Genomic DNA, 18,420 nt, shown 5'->3' on the forward strand with positions numbered 1-18,420 from the left:
CTAACAGTAATAATTAAGGTACTGTCACTTAACAAACAAAAAACATCGATTATTGAATCATGCAAAAGTATTCTGAGTGTCTCTAACACAGACGGCAAGATTTAGGAAGCCCGAGACTCCTGCCGTCACAGTAAGGCAGTGGAGTCAGGGTCCGAGACGGAAAAACACTAATAACCATGAAAACAGAAATCGTATCATTAACATTCAGAATGAAAATAACCCAGAAATGAACTCAGTCTGAGCAAGTAACTTTGAATGTATTTTCTTAGAAATAAAAGACTCAGGATTAAACTCTGATAAATGTAACAATCGTATTTATAACTTGAACGCATGAAAGTACAGGTCGAATCCGCTAACAAAAGAGTTCGGCACTTAGCCAGCTCAAATACATTTGGAAATAAAGTATATATAGAGACAATGGTGCCTAGACCCCGCATCGGGTGGAAAATCCCAAGTCTAAGTTACTGTTAAATAGAAAGAAACATGCAAAATTCCCTGTCTATTAAAACTTGCTGGAACTGTCATGGCTTAAAGCCTGATCGCCAAAACCCATATCCTCGAGGAGAACCCTCTTTAACATGAAAACAAGATGAAACCCGCGACGGGGAATCTGGACTGCAACATACCCAAATGAAAACATTAGGGTCGAAGGGCTTGAGAGCTCTTTCCCCAGATGAGAACATCAAACTAAAGAGTAACCATACCTGTAAATGTCAAAGCGGTCGAGGCGCTGCGGGTAACCAGTTAAGAGACTCACACAGAGCCACCTGCATGCGTTACCATAACAGAGAGAAATTAACATGGGCCTTTTAACCGACGAACGAACGGATCAATTTAAGCTCGGTGGCTATTAATCAATAGAAAACTAAATACCGTAGTAAATAAACATGCAGACAGAGATATACAGCACCTGCAAGAAACTCTGAAGGGTGTATCACGACACCAGAGAGAGCAGTAAGATTCGATCCAGGGTCCGAGGAGACGAGGTGAGAGCGCCTGGGTGAAACAAATGAGCCTCGGCGTGCAGCAAAGGGTTTTAATATTAACCCAAAGCCCTTTGGCTCATTCCAGCCCTCCGATTGAAATGATCGATCTCGGCCGTTAATGCTGCGTGGGAGTTTAGAGCGGGGAGGACGAGACAGCAGAGCCCGAGGTGTCACATGGACCCGCAGGTAGGACAAGCCACCTGTCAAGGCTTGAGCCCTTGCCATAAAAGCCTCCAATAACTCGGCGCCGGCAAAGGCAGCTGCCGGACCAAAGAATCCCACGCCCATTAACATAGAACAAGTACTGGGGGTTGGCAAGGCCACGTTTAAACCACAAGTTACAACCGCCAACTCAAATACCGAGCAGTGCATATATGTGAAGCATTATATATATAAAAAAAGTCTATGCGATATAAATGATGCATGCCATATGAATAATGTCTGTGTGATATGACTAATGCAGATTATATATAATATCTATGCGGTAGAAACTTGGACCATGTAGCATGAATTGATATTCAGTCTTATAATAGGAAAGGAATTTTATGGTTGTAAGTTACCATGCACGTGTGAGTCTCGAATATTCACTTAGTTAATTTTTTTTGTTTATGTGTATAGTCATGAGGGTGTGACATAAACTTTATATCTCAGGGTTGTTATCCATGTTATTAGATTTTATTTACATTTTTCTCACTTTGCAATGTTAATAATTTTGATGCATTTTAAATTGAAAATTTGTATTTGGTTTTATAATTAAACAAATAATAATTGATATATTAAATTTAAATTATTTACTGTACTTTTTAATGTTTTTAAAATTTTATATATCTTCAAATTTATTAATGTTATTCTCTCTTTTTGAATTTAAATTAAATCATTTTCAAACTCTTAACTTGGATATTATTACCAAAAAACACCCTCCAAATTAAAAATAAATAATTCATATTTAATCTCAAAATTAAAAACAAAAATATTCATATTTAAAATAAAATAAAGATTAAAAATGTACTTTTTAATGTTTTTAAAATTTTATATATCTTCAAATTTATTAATGTTATTCTCTCTTTTTGAATTTAAATTAAATTATTTTCAAACTCTTAACTTGGATATTATTACCAAAAAAACACCCTCCAAATTAAAAATAAATAATTCATATTTAATCTCCAAATTAAAAACAAAAAAATTCATATTTAAAATAAAATAAAGATAAAGATAAAAGTATACAATACATTTTAAAATTAAAAATAAAAATATGTAATCTTTTAATCTAAAAAATTGTAAAATAAATTATATTATAATTTAGAAGTCAATTTCAAAAAAAATTAATATATATTAATTATTAATATATAAAAAAATCATTATTGTGATCATATTTATCCAAATTCCAATGCTTCATTGACACATTTAAGTCCTAATAAAATGTTTCAACTATTAATAATAACCAATAATTTAATATGCTAAATGCCTCACTGACACGATTACCCTGCAGAAGTTAACAATAAATCTCAAACTCACATGGCCTTCTTCTCTCTGACAGGTCCAATGGATGATATGGAAAGCGAACCACGACACGTTCAAACCTTGCTCGCCCACCAGATTTCATACGGAGACAGAGGTCGTGCACCAGAAAATTCGCTAGTAGAGTGACTGAAGTTGTCGAAAATAGAGCTACTCTTCGGGGTGTAAATGTGGACAAATGTAACTATAGAGTAAATTCGGGCAATACATAGATACCTGTAGCAAATAAGTGTAGCAAAGGAGATGGGTGTTTAAAGCCCAACCACATACGTGGTTTGCAAATTGTGTGCTAATTGTAAAAATAAAAATAAAAAATGTATCCACCTAATAATTGGGAAGTGGGTTTAGGGTTTTATATCACGCTCAATAAAATAATAAAATTATATTAATAAATCTATGATCATTTGAAAAAGAATTCTATGCTATGAAGAAGGGGGCATGCGGTAACGACAAAGAGGACACGTGTTTCTGGATCGGAGCCATGAGAATAGACACCTCTCATGGTAGATGTGGCGGCATGGCATTTCACGGGCGGCCTCTCCACCTTCATATTCATTCAAACAAATGGAGCAGCTATTCTCAATCTCATTTTCATTTGAATTCTCATTCGGTTCATTAATTATCAAACGCCGCAAATTTTCCAATGCCACGTTGCTCACTCGATATTCTTCTTCACTTGCTTGTCCGATTATATCCCTAAAAAGAACACGTCTAACTTGCTCAATATTCTCTCTACTTATACTGCGAAATCGATTGCGACGTGTTCGCCTTGGGGACTTCTACTTCTTTCTCCACTTCTATTTCTATTTCCATTTTCATTTTCTCTTCGCACTCCACTCCCTTCATTCCCTTCATTTTCCATCTTTATTATCACACCAGATCACCACGCGTTTGGGATTTAGGGTTTAAAATTTGGGTGAATCAGAAGCAATCACGAACACTTGACTGTATCAAACATTTTAAATGGATGGCTCTGCCATTTATAAGACCATGCTACACATGAAATGCGCTCTCAACAAATCGACGCGATCGTTAGAAATATTTACCCACTAACCTGTGTGAGTAACTATAATTATCCACCAACCTGTATGGTAACAATAATTATTAAAACAATATTTAAAATTAATAATTAATAATAATTGTAATTGTGTGTTTTTTATTTACAAAACAGTTATTTTAAAGATGGTGGTGTGTTAAAGATTTTTGGTAAATTTTAAAGTCGTAAGGTAATATATTTTTTTTACATGGATTTATATTGGTTAATGGAAAATTTAATGTATTTAATTATATATAAATTAGGTATGTATAATTTTATTAGGTCTAATGGTTAAGAAAATGTGTTTCCTTTTAAGAAATTATATGTTTAAATTTAAAAAGTAGTAGAGTATGTGCATCTTTGTAAGGGAGTTTGGTATTGGGTAACTCATAGTATTTTTAAATATTATAAAATAATTTCGTTGGTTGTTGGGGTAACTCATGGTATTTGCAAATATTAGAAAATAATCTTGTATGGGATGGGGTAACCCATGACATTTGTAAATATTATAAAATGATTTTGTGTGGTATTTGGTAGCACATGATATTTGTAAATGTTACAAAACCAACATAAATCAATCTTAACCACACATCTATGAAGCGTCGAGAGCGATCATCCATCTTAACCACACATCTATCAAAGGCTGAGAGGGATCATCCATCTTAGCCACACATCCATCAAGCGTCGAGAGGGGTCATCTATCTTAACCACACTTCTATCAAGTGCTGAGAGGGATCAAATATATTAAGGGGAAAACATCCTTTCGATTGCAAAACTTGAAAAAATGTTTACACCTCGAGATATTTGATCCCTCTCGACACTTGATAGATTTAGAGTTAATATGGATCAATGTTGGTTGTCAGTGTGTGCATGCACGGATGATCATGTGGGCACCATGTGTCAACGTCATGACTTACACATCTCCTTCATCTTAAATTAATGAATTGATGACCATGTTCTCAAATGGGTATATTAATTGATGTTACGACTAGGTTTTTGTCATGATATTTGAAAATATTATAGAATAATTTTGTATAGATTTTTTCAAGGATATTTAGGTAGATCCACATAAAGGGACCACATTCTATCGAGGTATTAGAAAAACCTTACCTCGATGGCATCAAAGAGAATTGACCATGTGACCTCTCATTAACAAGGTGCTTTAGTGACAAGAACTCGACAAATTGAGCTAACCCTCGAGACTAAAAAATAATTTTGGGTGGTATTGGGTAATCTATGGGATTTGCAAATATTATAAAATAATTTTGTACGGTATTTGCTAGCACATGATATTTGCAAATATTATAAAACCAACATAAACCCATCTTAACTGCAAATCTATCAAGCGTCAACAAGGATCAAATCTCTTAAGGTGCAAAAATCCTTTTGATTGAAAAACTTGAAAAAATGTTTAACTTTCTTAAGGTGCTTAAATTTCTTTCCTATCAAAACTCCTACACTCTTTAGGACTTGCTTTCACATGGACGAGGAGTTAGAACCACATGCCAACTAGAAAGAATGATTAGCTCGGTAATGAACATTGAGAGTCAGAGGGTCAAGGGTATCCACTCCTTTTCAATCTCGTCAAACCTTTCCAAACAATTGACCTCTTGACTAGCCCAAAGTCATAACTCAACTAGAGGCCCAACTTAGGGTCAATTTATTTTGTTTTTACATAAAAACAAAATATAAAGGAAAAATTCAACAAACAGACTCCCTAGCATGAACCTGGAGAACTTACCACATCATCATTTTACATCACAGTTTCGTCATGCTGATGTCATCAAGGCCACATGGCCTGTCTTGGTTGGTGCCACATGTGATCCAGGGGATAAAAAATATACAAAAAAAATGAAAATGCTCAAAATCTCTTGAAATTAGCACCAAATTGTAGATCTCACCATTCTAATTCTAATGACACTTGAATCACATCAATATGACACCGTATGAGCACGTTATTATGTTATGAAGTTTTTGGCAAAACAAAACCAAAAATCTACTTGTAGTGTTAAATGTGTGGACCATACGATGATGTTGTGCTGAGATCAGTAAGATGACTGAATGATACATATGACATCTCGGCCAATCCCATGAGGGCACGTGGTGTGGAGTTATTGGACGAATGATTGAAATGGTGGAATAATCATAAGTCACCATGTGTGCCAGTCAGAGGGTGTCATGTGGTCCTATGATAGGCCGCCTTGAGTGCCCTTGGTTTTGGCACCAAAAGTTTGTTGAACAGATCGATAAACATCCACCAGGCTCGAACACATAACCTATAACCAAAAAAATGAGCCTCGAACCTTTGGGTCATATGTGATCCTTATTAACTATGAGCTCCCACTTGTATTTAAGGTTTAAACGGTGTACATATGCAACCACCGATGGGGAGATAGGGTTTGGGGGCATGTGGCACCCTGCCCGCACCCAGGGAACAAAAATACTTATGTGTAATCACAAATTCTTATATCCATAGGAACAAAAATAAAAAGCAAACTAACACAAGTGTCAGTTAATTTGAGATACACAATTAGTGAAAGAAAACTGTATAATTTCAAATTTCAAATAAAAAAAGATAAATTTAATAATTATCTTCCATCCACTCTTTAAATCTGAGTATGTGTAAACATGTTAATTTATTTGCTAACATTGAAAAGCATGCTTGTAATTTGTATTGTGTAAACACCTTAATTTATTTGTTGCCATTGAAAAGCACACTTGTAATATGTATTGTGTAAAGATGAAGGAGAATTTGAAAAAGCTAGCATGGATGATTGACCATCACATTTAATTGGACTTTTGCAAATTCAAAGGGTTGCAAGCAGGGATCATAATTGAACACGTCAGAGCCCTTTAAAGGGTCTCTGGCATGTGAGAGAAGTAGGGAGAAAATCTTACCAGTCAAAAAAAATTTAAAATTTGATTTTTGTCATTTAAAAAAAAATTGGAATAATATCTTAAATTTTTTTAAGTGTTGTCAAATTGTCAATTTTTTTTTTTTAAATTTCATTTTTTCTGAAATTAGAATTTTAGGAATGTTGAATTTGTAAATTTCTTTTCATGTTAAAACTTAAATCCCATTTCAGAAACTCCCATTTCAAAAACAACAGTTTCCGTTTGAGTTGTTTTTTCTAATTGTGCATATGATGCAAGTTCTTATTAATTATTATGTCACAATTACCTTTTGATACCATTACATTTGGCAGTTTCTGAGTTTCTCCCATTTCAGAAACAACAGTTTCTTTTTGAGTTTTTGTCTCTAATTGTGCATATGATGGAAGTTCTTATTAATTATTATTTCACAATTACCCTTTGATACTATTACATTTGGTAGTTTCAATTGAGAGCGACTAGATGTCAATATGGGCCATGTATTAGGTCTGTAATTTCACCGGGTTGTGCTTGAAGGGTGCCCAAAGCAAGGTTTGACGACGATTTAAGCTGGAGAGGAGCATAGATTCATCATTCAACAAACGCCTGTCAAGCAAGGTTTAAGCACGATTTATGCTTGGAAAGGAGCTTATGTGTTTTTAAATTTTTATTAATATATATAATTTTTTATAATTAAATTTATTAAAAATATTTTTAAAATAATAATAATAAGTTATTTTAAATTAAAAATAAAGAAAAAAATTATAAATCATGAAAATAGAAATAATAAAAAATAAAAAGAAAATAAAACTAAATATAAAAAATTAATAACTAATATAAAAAAAAATTACCAAACAATTCATAATAAAACTTCAATCAATATACTAATTCACTTTTTTAATTTATTATTGAAAAAACTTCAATCAATATACTAATTTACTTTTCTAACTTATTATTGAAAAAAAACATGGCGTGATCCTAATATAAAAAGAAATTATTAAACAATTCATAATAAAATCTCAACCAATACACTAATTCACTTTTTTTAATTAGGCCGATAGGCCTTCCTTTGAAAGGGACTTTCGTCATCCCTTTGTTCCTCAGGCTGACACCTGGCGTCTGGCATAGAGCGGGCATAAACCCTCTAACCGCCCAAACCTTTATCCGCAGAATTCTGAAAGCCAGCGGTCATATGTTGGCTATGCGGAGAATATGCCCTCCTTGCTCGTCGCTCGTCGTGTACGCTATGCGGAGAATATGCCCTCCTTGCTCGTCGCTCGTTGTGTATTCATGGATATTCATGAAGGCGGTTCTGCGGTTACTTAATTTTTAGTTGGAGTTTGAGAAATTCGTGACGTTTTGTTCGGAAGCTTCAGCATTCATAAGCTCCAGTAGTAATGGCGCATATGAACTCTCAGTTTTGACATTTCGCTCTTCCTGTTACGCTTGCCAGGGTCGATCCCTGCGCCTTTCAAGAGATCCCTGCACCTCTCCCCAACTCCGAAACATGCCTCTCATTTCTTCCTTGGCCGTTGGCGTTCTGCAACCTCGCTCTTCTGGTGCTCGAGGTGAAACCTACACTAGCACACCACAGGTATCTTTTTCCTCCTCGGACTTAGAAGCCGTTGCAAACCCTCCTTCAGTGTTACAAATCCTCTCTCTGAGGTTTTCACCAGGAATTTTGTTTATCTGTCTTGGATAAATCTTTCCCAATTTCACTTGGATCTTAGGTTCAGTCAACAGAACCGTAAGGTCTTCCTGGAAAGTTTTTCAACATTATCGCCCACTACACTGTAACCCTCGCAGGTGTTATCATAGGTCTTTTGTTTTGCATGCTCATCATTTTATACAACTTACTTTTCCCCTTCTTTGTAGGGGAAAGCTATAGGTCTATACTGTCGATGGCTTCCACAGTGCAACCGTGGCGGCAACAATTTCTCCTTACCCCGGAAGTGAACCAGGTCATTCTTGTGGCTATGTTTCCTCTAAGCTTACTTATTATTAAATTATGTTATGGTTGTTCGAGAAGAGCGTCTTTTCTCTGTTGACTTGAGGGTTTTTAAATTATTATGGATGTTGAGCATTTTAGCTCTAGCCGGAACCAAAGTCAGTTGTTTTGTTTTCGTTTTTGTTAAGATCCATTTATGTAATTCATGGAATTACAGTGTTAAAATTTCTCTTCATAATTTACAGTGGTTATATTCTCCACTGAGTTTTCTATTGCCGAGAATGTAATTAGTAAATAGGTTTGACGTTATCCTTTTCCTGTACTGTTGGTTGCACAGGTTACTTGTCGGATACATATATGCATTTTGGTATTTTATGGCTAAACACTTGGTTTGAAACAGTCCACTCAATGAATCCTTTTAATTCCTGTTACAGGGTCCTTTTTTAATAGTTTTGCGGAATGAAATGTAATAGTAAACAAATTCATTGATAACAGTGAGAGTATTGGTTAGTCTTGAAATCGACACTTGCTTTTCTGTAAAGTTAACATGGATCACAGTAAAAGGATGTGCTGAAAAGAGTGTATTGGACACCATAGCTTGTTTTACAATTCATTGAGATATTGTTCTGCTGATGCACCAAGAGAAGTGAGGTTCTTCACACCCTGAGTGGTGGGAGATATTTAGCACTTTATTAATGGTGGGTGTGCTTGTAAGTTGTAACGCTAAAAGTTGAAAAAAGAACCAGCTTCCTATTTCTCTAAATTATAATAGATGTAGAACCAAATTGAAGGAAGTGCTGACATAATTAAACTTTAGTAAATAAACTAGCATAGATACATCAGCCTTAGTTCTTGTAACTGTGTAAGAGTTGAAAAAATGTGGAGGTTTATGTCCTGAGATTTTATCCTTTGTGATGCTTAGTAGATCGGGGTTTCTGTTGCCTGAGACTCTTAATACTGCCCACGTACCAGTACCAGAAACTTGTGGAACTTTTGAAGCTTCTTGGAAATGTCCAAGTTTCCATGAGGGGCGTGGGACTTATAGGAAGCCTGAAAGACTTTAATCTAAGAAAAATGAGGAAAATTCAACCTTTAATTCATTTCTAAGCCTACCTACAAATTAGCTTATCATTCTCACTTGCTTGCAAGGTAATGTGTTTTACACACAAACACATGCATGCCCCACACACCCATTTTGAGGGGGTTGTGTTTCCAGCCTTTCTCGTGTCTGAAACCAACACATGTTTCATGCAACTTAGGTCTGGGGTTATGATGGATATTTCCTAGCTGCATTAACATATTAACTAAGAATGACAAAATATAATGCATATGGGTATTTCCTAGCTGTCATTAACATGTCAACCAAGAATGACAAAATATAATGCTTTTTAAAAGCAAGCTGAATATATGCTTTGAAAGTCAGTATGTAGTGCTCATTGCAGGTTAGTCAGTAAATAAACTGACTTCTCCAACTCCTGTTAACTTATTGCATCATGTACATATGATGGTGGCCATATTCAAGAGCCTCAAGCTTATGTTATGGATATGGATCCACCAAATTCTTGAAAAACTGGGATCCAGAAATGGCAATTACAAAAAATTATAAGAATATTTTTATAATAAACAAAAAATAGGACTATTGCGAATAACCATAACCAAAAAGAGAGTTCTCAAGCATATTACAATTAGCCATCCATGTTCTATAACTGATAATTTGATAAGTTATAACCATCATTGATTATTGATAGTTTTGAAGACAATTTTAGCATGAGCATGTGGCAGGTCATAACAGTGTTTTTTGTGAGCCACATTCACATGTTGATATATCATCGGTGAATAAAGTATTTTTCTTGAAGGCTGAGCAACAATGTTGCACACAAGGATAGATCAGAAATTGACAGCAGACCTTGATCAAGATAATAGATCAAACCTCGAGGTCAAACCTTGATAGAGCAGACCTTGATAGATAGACCTCAAGATCAGGTCTTGAGGTAAGGGAAGATTAGACCTTGACTAGGTATGAGGTTTAGTGTTTCAATCTTTAGGGAAGTTTTTCATTAAAAAATGTTTTTTGTGAATTGGTGGGGTCAAAAGCACTGGAATTTTGGGGATCTGTTTCATTTTCCACAGGATCCATTTCCTTCTCCAGGGGACCTTCTTCCATGATGAATCTTGAGGGAATGATGTATGCAATAATGCATGATGTATACCATTGAAGAATGTACTTGTAACTACGATAAGGCAATAATCCATTTCATTTTATACCTAAGTGGAAAATTACAACTTGTCCAGATCCTAACAAGGAACTTCATCGCAGATTTTTCCTTAAAATTCATTGCAGATTTTTCCTTAACAGGAAATTGCAAGTTTTCCTTCTTCATGCACCACACAATGTACTTCATAAGCATGGGGGCAATCATTTTGAGATTGCACCCAAAGCTACTTGTTACTGACAATAAGACAATCATACCTATATGCTTTCATGGGTTGTTATGAGCATATAGTGTTAGGGCTCTTTTTGTGATGCCGGTTGTGTCTAGACTTCCAAGGTACAGGTAAAGAAGCATCATATAAAGGCAATGATCCAACAAATGGTACGGGCATCTGAAGATACTTTCTGGAAAAAGTGCCTAGGAGGGAGGACAAGTTATGTCCAAAGTACTCAATATGCCAATATTAGGTCTCGAAGATGGGATCTTGAACATTTTTTGGGTCTAAGTGGGATAGTAAATGGTATTTCATATTATTGATATATTGCTTGAGACTAGTGGTGGTAGGTGATGAATTTTATGATCTCCGGAGTCTACCTTGTGACCTCCCTAATCCATGCAGTTTTAGCCTCTAAATCTCTTCTAATATCAGCTATAGATTATGGACAACGAAAGGAGTCCAAAATATAAGATTATATCTACCCTTAACAATCAAGCATGCAGAGCCCATGGCAAGCAGCTCAATTGGTGATCGCCATGATATGAAGTATTATGTAATCAATGAGATTCAAGGTTCAAATCCCTGTGAGTCAAGCCAACAAAAAAAAAATCAAGCATGCAGCATTGCAAACAGGTGCATTATCTGTGATAACTTGCACCACATTTTTAGGCCCTACTTGCTTATTGGCAGTAATTATGAATTGGTCTTAAAACATCCTCAAGAAGTTGCCTCTCTCTCTTGAGCAAAACTGTTCAGAGTTTTTCATAGCTTGGCTTCTTGAAACTTTGAGGTGATGTGTTAATTGCCCTCACCAAATCTTGACAACATGGGGGCTGAACCACATTAGAAGGGATACTGCGAGCATAGCTTGCCCTTCCAATTCTTCTCTCAGCTTCTCCTTTCCTTTGATTGCTGGGCATTTTCAACAATTTGCTATCTTCACCTGTAGTTGGAGGTTTTGATATCTCTTCTTCAAACTGTACTGCTCGCCTCTTCCTAGCTTCATGGACAATCCTTCTCATTGCCAGAAGCCAAGTGAGTATGGCTATCAATACCAATATTGCTTCTTTGCTCCAACTTTTGAGCATCATTATTCTCTTACTTAAATGTGGCCTTCACCTTCAGATTACTGGTATGTGCACAAACATCAACACTGTTTACCCTTTCAACTAAGGTGCGAGCTTTGAGTCTTGTTTAAGAGCCTTTGTGTAGGTCTTGTCATTTTTACATATAATGCACCTCCATTCACATGAGCCCCCAACACTCGTTTGTTTGAGCTTGGTAACATACTTAAAAATATGATAGTGTGCTTGCTGCTTTTGTGTTTGAGAGGCTCTAGAAAATGACTATGAAAAACCACAAATGCTGCATAAACACTAAACAGATCTGGTCACCAAATCAACCTGTTGCTCACATCCTCGTTGCCCGTAATAATCTTCCTGCTGAAAATGCCCTAAAACTTGCTCCCAATATTCCATTTCTTGGAGTGCTTGCTGCTGCTGTAGGAAGACTTTCTTGCTGAAGAAAGTGTGATGAATGAGTGAAAGAAGTGCTTTTTTATAGAAAAAGAGGATCTTGGAGTGCTTGCTGCTGCTCTAGGAAGTTTTTCTTGCTCAAGAATGTGCGAGGAATGAGTGAATGAAGTGCTTTCTTATAGAAAAAGAGGCTGTTAGGGCTTCTAGAGAATTCTAAATTTTATTTTTTAACCGACTGTAAAAGTCAGTTAATTAAGTCTGTTGAGTGATTAGATCTATTTATTAGTTATTATTAAATGATCTAAGGGTTCCATGCCTTTCGTGGGTGCTTGGATGGGGCCCAAAAGCCAAGCAAAAAGTCACAAAAACACATCCTTTTTTGGCTGAAACAGCATGGAAACGCTGCTGGTTGTACCAGTTTCTGCATTTCTGGGCATTTCTGGGACTGGTACATAGCCTGGGCAAGCATTTTGTGCAGCTTAGTGCAGAACCAATGCCTTACAGAGAGGAATGACCTTGAATCAATGGCTCATACGGATGCTAAGAGCTGATGTATAGGAAGGATAATCAAATCTATACCTTGATTAAAATGGTGGTTGAAGTTTGTGTTTGACACTTTTGTTTAACTGATTTCCGGTTGGCAGCAAAGTAAGTTGTCAGGGTTCATGGTCATGGCCAAGGGGATTACAAGAGGATTTCTATTTGTGGAAATTAGGGTTTGAATGAATGTTGGGGTACTTCGTTGATATTAAAATCTCAATGACAATTATGGTTCAGTGATTTTGGGTTCAAATTTCAATTCTCAGTCATAAATGACAATATTATAATGTTCATAACTTCATCTTGGTGGGTGGGTTGGTTTGACATCGGTTGAACATTAGAGTAGAAGAGTTAGAAAACAGAAATTCTGATCCTGGAAATTTGAATTTGGCATTGGCCCAATGGAGAAAATGCTGATTACTGCTTTCTGTTGCTACCTACTACAGTGAATATCTTTGTGCCCAAATGAATAAATGGTAGTGGCTGTGGGTGTGTAAAGACAATAAAAATTTCCCAATAAAAAAGTTGCAGGTTTCTATTGTCTAAAAATAGGCTACTCAAGTGTTTCTTTTTTTAAGACCTGCCTAAATATTTGAGGGTCCACATTGGATCTGTCAATGGCTGAACAGATGCTAAGAGATTATGTGGAGGACAATAGAATATAATCATTTGCAGTCCAGATTGCATCTATTGATGGGTGAACAGATGCTAAGAGATGATGTGTAGGAAGGATAATATAATATTATTATTTGTAAAATAATAAAATTTATTCTTATGTTTTTTCACCAAAAAACAACAATGAATAAGCTATATGAATATGTCAAGCAAACCAGACATCAATTAAAATAGTGTTTGATAGCTATGATTAATTTATTTGAGGTTGGCAGTAATCTAAGTTGCCAGGCTTTCATGGTTGTGGGGAAGGGACAAGCAGAGATTTCCATTTTTTGAAATCAGGGTGTGGGTCCTTTTGGGGTCCATCACATATAAAGTTTATATGAAACAATAAAACGTAGAACAATAATTGCATTGTTTAATGATGTTAAAAACTCAATTAAAATTCAATGATTCATTAACAATTTCAGGTTCAAATTTCAGTCATTATAAATGACAAAATCATAAATGATTTCTACATAAAATATTTATATTCCCAATTGATAAAATATCTGTTAAGAAAAAGTTAAAATCTTTACCTGTTTTGTGTCTGGAAACATGAAAGTTACACAATGAAGAAATTATAGGGTTTCTATTTCAGTACGAATGGAGTCAACCTTGGATTTGATGCTGGACATCACACTAGTCTTTTCCAAAAAAGTTGCTTTTGTGTATTTTCTTTTATAACATATTTGTGGGGCATGTCCCCTATCAGAGTAAAACCACCCCCGTCACCATAATTGGGGACTGTTACTTGGGGAACATCCCTAGCAGCTGGGCAAGTTTCTGTACCTGTCCCAGGTATGGGAAATACATGCCATACCTGGAGAAGCATTCTACAGGCCAGTGGATGTGAATATCCTACTGACATATGTGTAAATCATGCAAGGGATGATGCAGAGTTTGTTAAGTTTTCTGGTGTCTGAGCCATTGCTAGTGCATGGTAAATGAAGAAAAAAACTGTAATTGAATTATCTTCTGATATTTGCAATTTGTTTACTTTTGTTTGCTTCATTTTTTTCTCAAGTTAACAGACTGTAATTTGATTAATAAAGGCAGTCCTTATTCCATGTTTCATTGAGATAATCTTATTTAATTCTATAGCTTACTGCATGTTTACCCTGTGAATTGTTTACAATTTAGGGTTTCAATATATTTGCAATGTCAGAAGTCCAGTGTCATATGGAAGTCTTCTCAAAATTATGTATATTACCAATTAAAAATTTCCTTTTGTTTCAGGTTTTAAATGTTAAGAAACAAATAGAGCAAAGTCAAGGAGCACAAACTTACTCGAGTGAACAGCAGCTGCTGATTTATCAGGGCAAGGTGCTGAGGGATGAAACCACTATTGAAGAAAACAAAATCAGTGAGAATACATTCCTTGTGATTATGCTGTCTAAGGTATTTTTTTCCTTGATGTGTTTCAGAGTTTTGGTGAAATTATTCATATTTTTGAACAGTTGATGGAATAAAGAATTGTCTATTTTTGTTATTTTGCAGTTTGTTTCTCTGATGTGATCTTGTAATTTCTTTGGCACATTTTATATGGAGTTTTTGAGGCAAAGTAAGGTGCATGTCGTGAATGCATGTTTAAGAACATTAGTATTAGAACTGTGGGGTGAGCTCAATTGAAAAGTGAATCCAACTCTTTCTGTATTGATGATATTTCTTTTCATTTTTAGCTCTAGAGTTGGATTTCTGCCTGACACTTTTTAAATAATTGGGAAGTTTTGCTTGCTACTATTGAGTTGCTCTTTTTTTACTGTTTTAGTTATAGATAATTAGCTTTTCTATCATATTACTATTCTTTTAATATTTTGATACTCAATTTCTATCTTGTTATTCTATATAGGGATCTATGTCATGATCTAGAGGGTCAGAGTTTTTAAGCCAGGTTTCTCTTTGTCGTAAAGCTGCAAGAACATATTTATTCTTGTGATGTACTCCAATTCTGAAACATTTTTCCAGGCCATTATAATACCTCTTTTAAACAAATGGATACCATTTTTTGGAATTTCTTTTCTGTCTGTAACAAGTATACAATACAAGGTTATAGCCCAAGTCGTTAGCTCAACTTGTTCCAATGTTGTGAGGCATTTCCGACTCAAGGCGAAAACTATATTGCTTATATTCTGTTTATCTTAAGATAGATAATTGTTATTTAATATTTCCAGTATTGTGATTACAGTACAATATGTGTGCCTCTTTGTAAAACATGCTAAATAGATTTTTGAATGAAATATAACTGCTTAGAAGGATCTTTAGTTGATAATCCCCAAGGGGTGGTTTACTTTTTCCTTTAGTTTAACAATTTCTGATAAATACTTCTTCTGTAGAGTAAAATCGGTCTGCTGGGTAGTCTATCTCATTTATGAGTTTTAGTTTTTCCTGTTATTAAGACAAACATTGGAACAGTTAGATCCAGAATATCCTTGCATGATTTTGTGTGCATTTGGAATTTGTGATAGTTATAGCCATATCTTTGACAGTTGTTCCCTTTCATGCATTCCTCATTGCAGTTGAGAGCACAAAAGCCCACTTGGGAAACTGGATCATCGTTTTCCCTAAAAAATAAAGCTGTGCAGAAACAAGAGCGTTTGCTTAAATCTGACCCGTTGGGCGTAAAGCTAGACATGAATGATGATTTGGAGGATCTGATAGATGAAGAAAGCCTTCTTTCTGAAGAGGATTCGAAAAGATCTTCATTGACCTCTGGTTAGTAATAGGGGCTGGTGGCTGTTAATGTTGGTTTGCAGTTTATCCATTGGAAAGGAATATATATGATAGAATCCTCTTTAATAACGTTACAAACTTGATCAGCTTGGTCACTTTTCCCATCTATTCTTTCAATCCATATTTTGTAATTTGTTTTGTTGTGCAGCCAATGACTATGAAGTTAGTACGAAAAGAAAAGCCTGCAAAAATTGTACCTGTGGCCGAGCTGAGTTGGAAGAGAAACAGACGAAGTTGGGCCTGACTGCAGAACAGTTGAATAACCCACAATCTGCGTGTGGAAATGTATGCTGGTTCTTTTTAATCTTTTGCTCTTATTTCATTTCTTTCTCGGGAAGAAGTATTTGCAAATTGCCATCCCTATTTTGTGGAGAAAGGTTGCCAATTTATATAACCTTTTCACCATTATAGTATTTCTAATTTGTTCTTTTAGTTACTGTTTACGAGTATAATTGTTATGTATAAAAGAACAGAATGCTGCGTTGATATCTGTTAAACTTTTGATTGAACAAACTTCCTTTAGGTCTCTCTCTTAATATACACAGCTGTGTTTTTTAATGAAAACTTGAGTTTCCATCTCCATCTTTGAAGGAGAATCTTGGCTGCTGGGATCTGCAGCGTATACTATATTACAGTTACTCTATTTTATATTCCAAACTGTGAACAAGGTCACATACTGTAGGAATCAAAATGTAATATAATATTTGCTCATTTTTCTGATATAATGGATGTCTTGATTTTGTTAGTGTGGACTCGGGGATGCATTCAGGTGCAGTAGTTGCCCCTACAAAGGACTTATCTCCTTTCAAACTTGGGGAAAACTTAAAAGGTATATATACCACATACATATTGTTTTCCATCTATTGTGCCTTCTATTTTTAACAAGTTTGTTCTGACATATCAATTCCTCCATTTGACTAAAATGCTTTTACAAAAATTGCAGGTATTTCTTCCTGGCACACTCTGGACTGTTGATATGTGAGCAAAGTAGTGCTTTGAAGAGTTAACAATTGGTCATAAACCCTCAATCATTCCGTGCCATCCAAGTGATGGGTTGCTTACCTTTAAGCATTTCTAATGTAATTTCCCTTCAACCATTGAGTGCTTAAATTAAGCAATGGTGCAGCCTTATTTCTAGGTATAAATTATAATATAGTGTATGAGAATCACAACTATTGCTCGCGTTATTAGGACTGTTAGTGTTACCTATCTACTTTTGTATCTGTATGACATATGAAATGATGAATCTGGCTAGGGAAGGAATGTTTATAGCATCCCAACATTGCTTCCTTGAAGGAAATGAGTAAAGTACTTAATATTTGTTTATCAAATTTAGGATAATTTTGATTTGCTTGGCCAGCTCTTTTCTTATGCTGATTTTTCAATTACAACAGTCACGTAAGGGCTATCGTATTAACTATACACACGATTTGTTAAGAAGTAATCGACCTAATTGAAGACATTCCCAACCATTCATTTGGGCAAATCTTTCATGACCATTCATTTGGGGAAAGCTCTCAAAAGGATGATAAATTGGGTTTCCAGATCGGTTTTCTTTTTCCTTCCATTTGGTTGAAGTTGAATAGAATCACAAATTGACTCTCCCTGCCCTAAATGTGAATTGTATCCCATGATATCTTTCTTGCAGAGACACCTTTAAGGACTGTAGCTTTTACAAATGAAGTTAGACCGGATTTGTTCTTTTGATCGGTTTATTTTCCATTTCTAGCAAGAGAATACATCTTATATTACTTTGCAAAATAAGTGGATTACATCATGTGTCATGAGGGAGGACCTGGAGACTGCTTCATTTTGCCTCTTCCCCAGCATGGGTGTTAACACCCTTGTTCAGTGTATAGGGTCATTTTACCCTTATGGGTTTGACTAAACTTGTCTAGGCTTCCAGCCTCTTAACCGGGTTGAACTTTGTTTAGGCTTTGAACTTTGTTTAGGCTTCCCAACGTTTTAGGCAGGTTGGAAATCCTAAATCCTTTTGTTACAACTTACGGATGACTCGTTTCAATGTTCTGCTGCTCGTCCTTCTCAAATTTATTAGTGGAGTTATCATTTTGGTCTTACAAAGCATAACCTATCTTCTCAAATTTATTAGTAGGGATATCATTTTGGTCATACAAAGCATAACCAATCTTCTCAACCGGATTTGTTCTTTTGATCTGTTTATTTTCCATTTCTAGAAAGAGAATACATCTTATATTACTTTGCAAAATA

The 18,420-nt window shown here is 35.3% G+C and overlaps 1 protein-coding gene and 1 long non-coding RNA gene across 5 annotated transcripts; one reads left to right on the forward strand and one right to left on the reverse strand.

Annotated features, from left to right (window-relative positions):
* Positions 1 to 348: 348 nt before the first annotated feature.
* LOC149194715 (uncharacterized) lies at positions 349 to 1,011 on the reverse strand. Its single transcript, XR_016255107.1, has 3 exons — positions 911 to 1,011; positions 705 to 767; positions 349 to 615 (listed from the first exon to the last, which is right to left on the reverse strand). It is a non-coding gene; the product is annotated as an uncharacterized LOC149194715 (long non-coding RNA).
* Positions 1,012 to 7,643: 6,632 nt separating this feature from the next.
* Positions 7,644 to 17,328, forward strand: LOC149194716 (anamorsin homolog 1-like). 4 transcript variants are annotated; one of them, XM_089405151.1, is made up of 8 exons: positions 7,647 to 8,005; positions 8,142 to 8,217; positions 8,287 to 8,372; positions 14,698 to 14,859; positions 15,978 to 16,173; positions 16,340 to 16,476; positions 16,938 to 17,020; positions 17,135 to 17,328. In XM_089405151.1, exons 3-8 carry the CDS (start codon positions 8,313 to 8,315, stop codon positions 17,196 to 17,198), a joined length of 702 nt encoding a protein of 233 aa, XP_089261277.1. In that variant the 5' UTR covers positions 7,647 to 8,005; positions 8,142 to 8,217; positions 8,287 to 8,312; the 3' UTR covers positions 17,199 to 17,328. The 4 variants fall into 4 exon arrangements, with proteins under 4 accessions (XP_089261278.1, XP_089261277.1, XP_089261275.1 ...); XM_089405152.1 differs by having other exon boundaries at positions 7,644 to 8,217; positions 16,340 to 16,484; XM_089405149.1 differs by having other exon boundaries at positions 7,647 to 8,217.
* The last annotated feature ends 1,092 nt before the right edge of the window (positions 17,329 to 18,420 follow it).

Source organism: Pinus tabuliformis, chromosome 2_2 (genome assembly GCF_031772625.1).
Source record: "Pinus tabuliformis cultivar Carrire ecotype Pingquan chromosome 2_2, CPIR1, whole genome shotgun sequence".
Lineage (NCBI taxonomy): Eukaryota > Viridiplantae > Streptophyta > Pinopsida > Pinales > Pinaceae > Pinus > Pinus tabuliformis.

Bases quoted from the DNA above. Each gene is read 5' to 3' on its own strand.
- LOC149194716 (XM_089405149.1), top strand. From the start codon at position 8,313: ATGGCTTCCACAGTGCAACCGTGGCGGCAACAATTTCTCCTTACCCCG. The intron at 8,373-14,697 runs GTCATTCTTGTG...CTTTTGTTTCAG, and splicing joins TTACCCCGGAAGTGAACCAG to GTTTTAAATGTTAAGAAACA. The intron at 16,174-16,339 runs GTTAGTAATAGG...TTTGTTGTGCAG, and splicing joins AAGATCTTCATTGACCTCTG to CCAATGACTATGAAGTTAGT.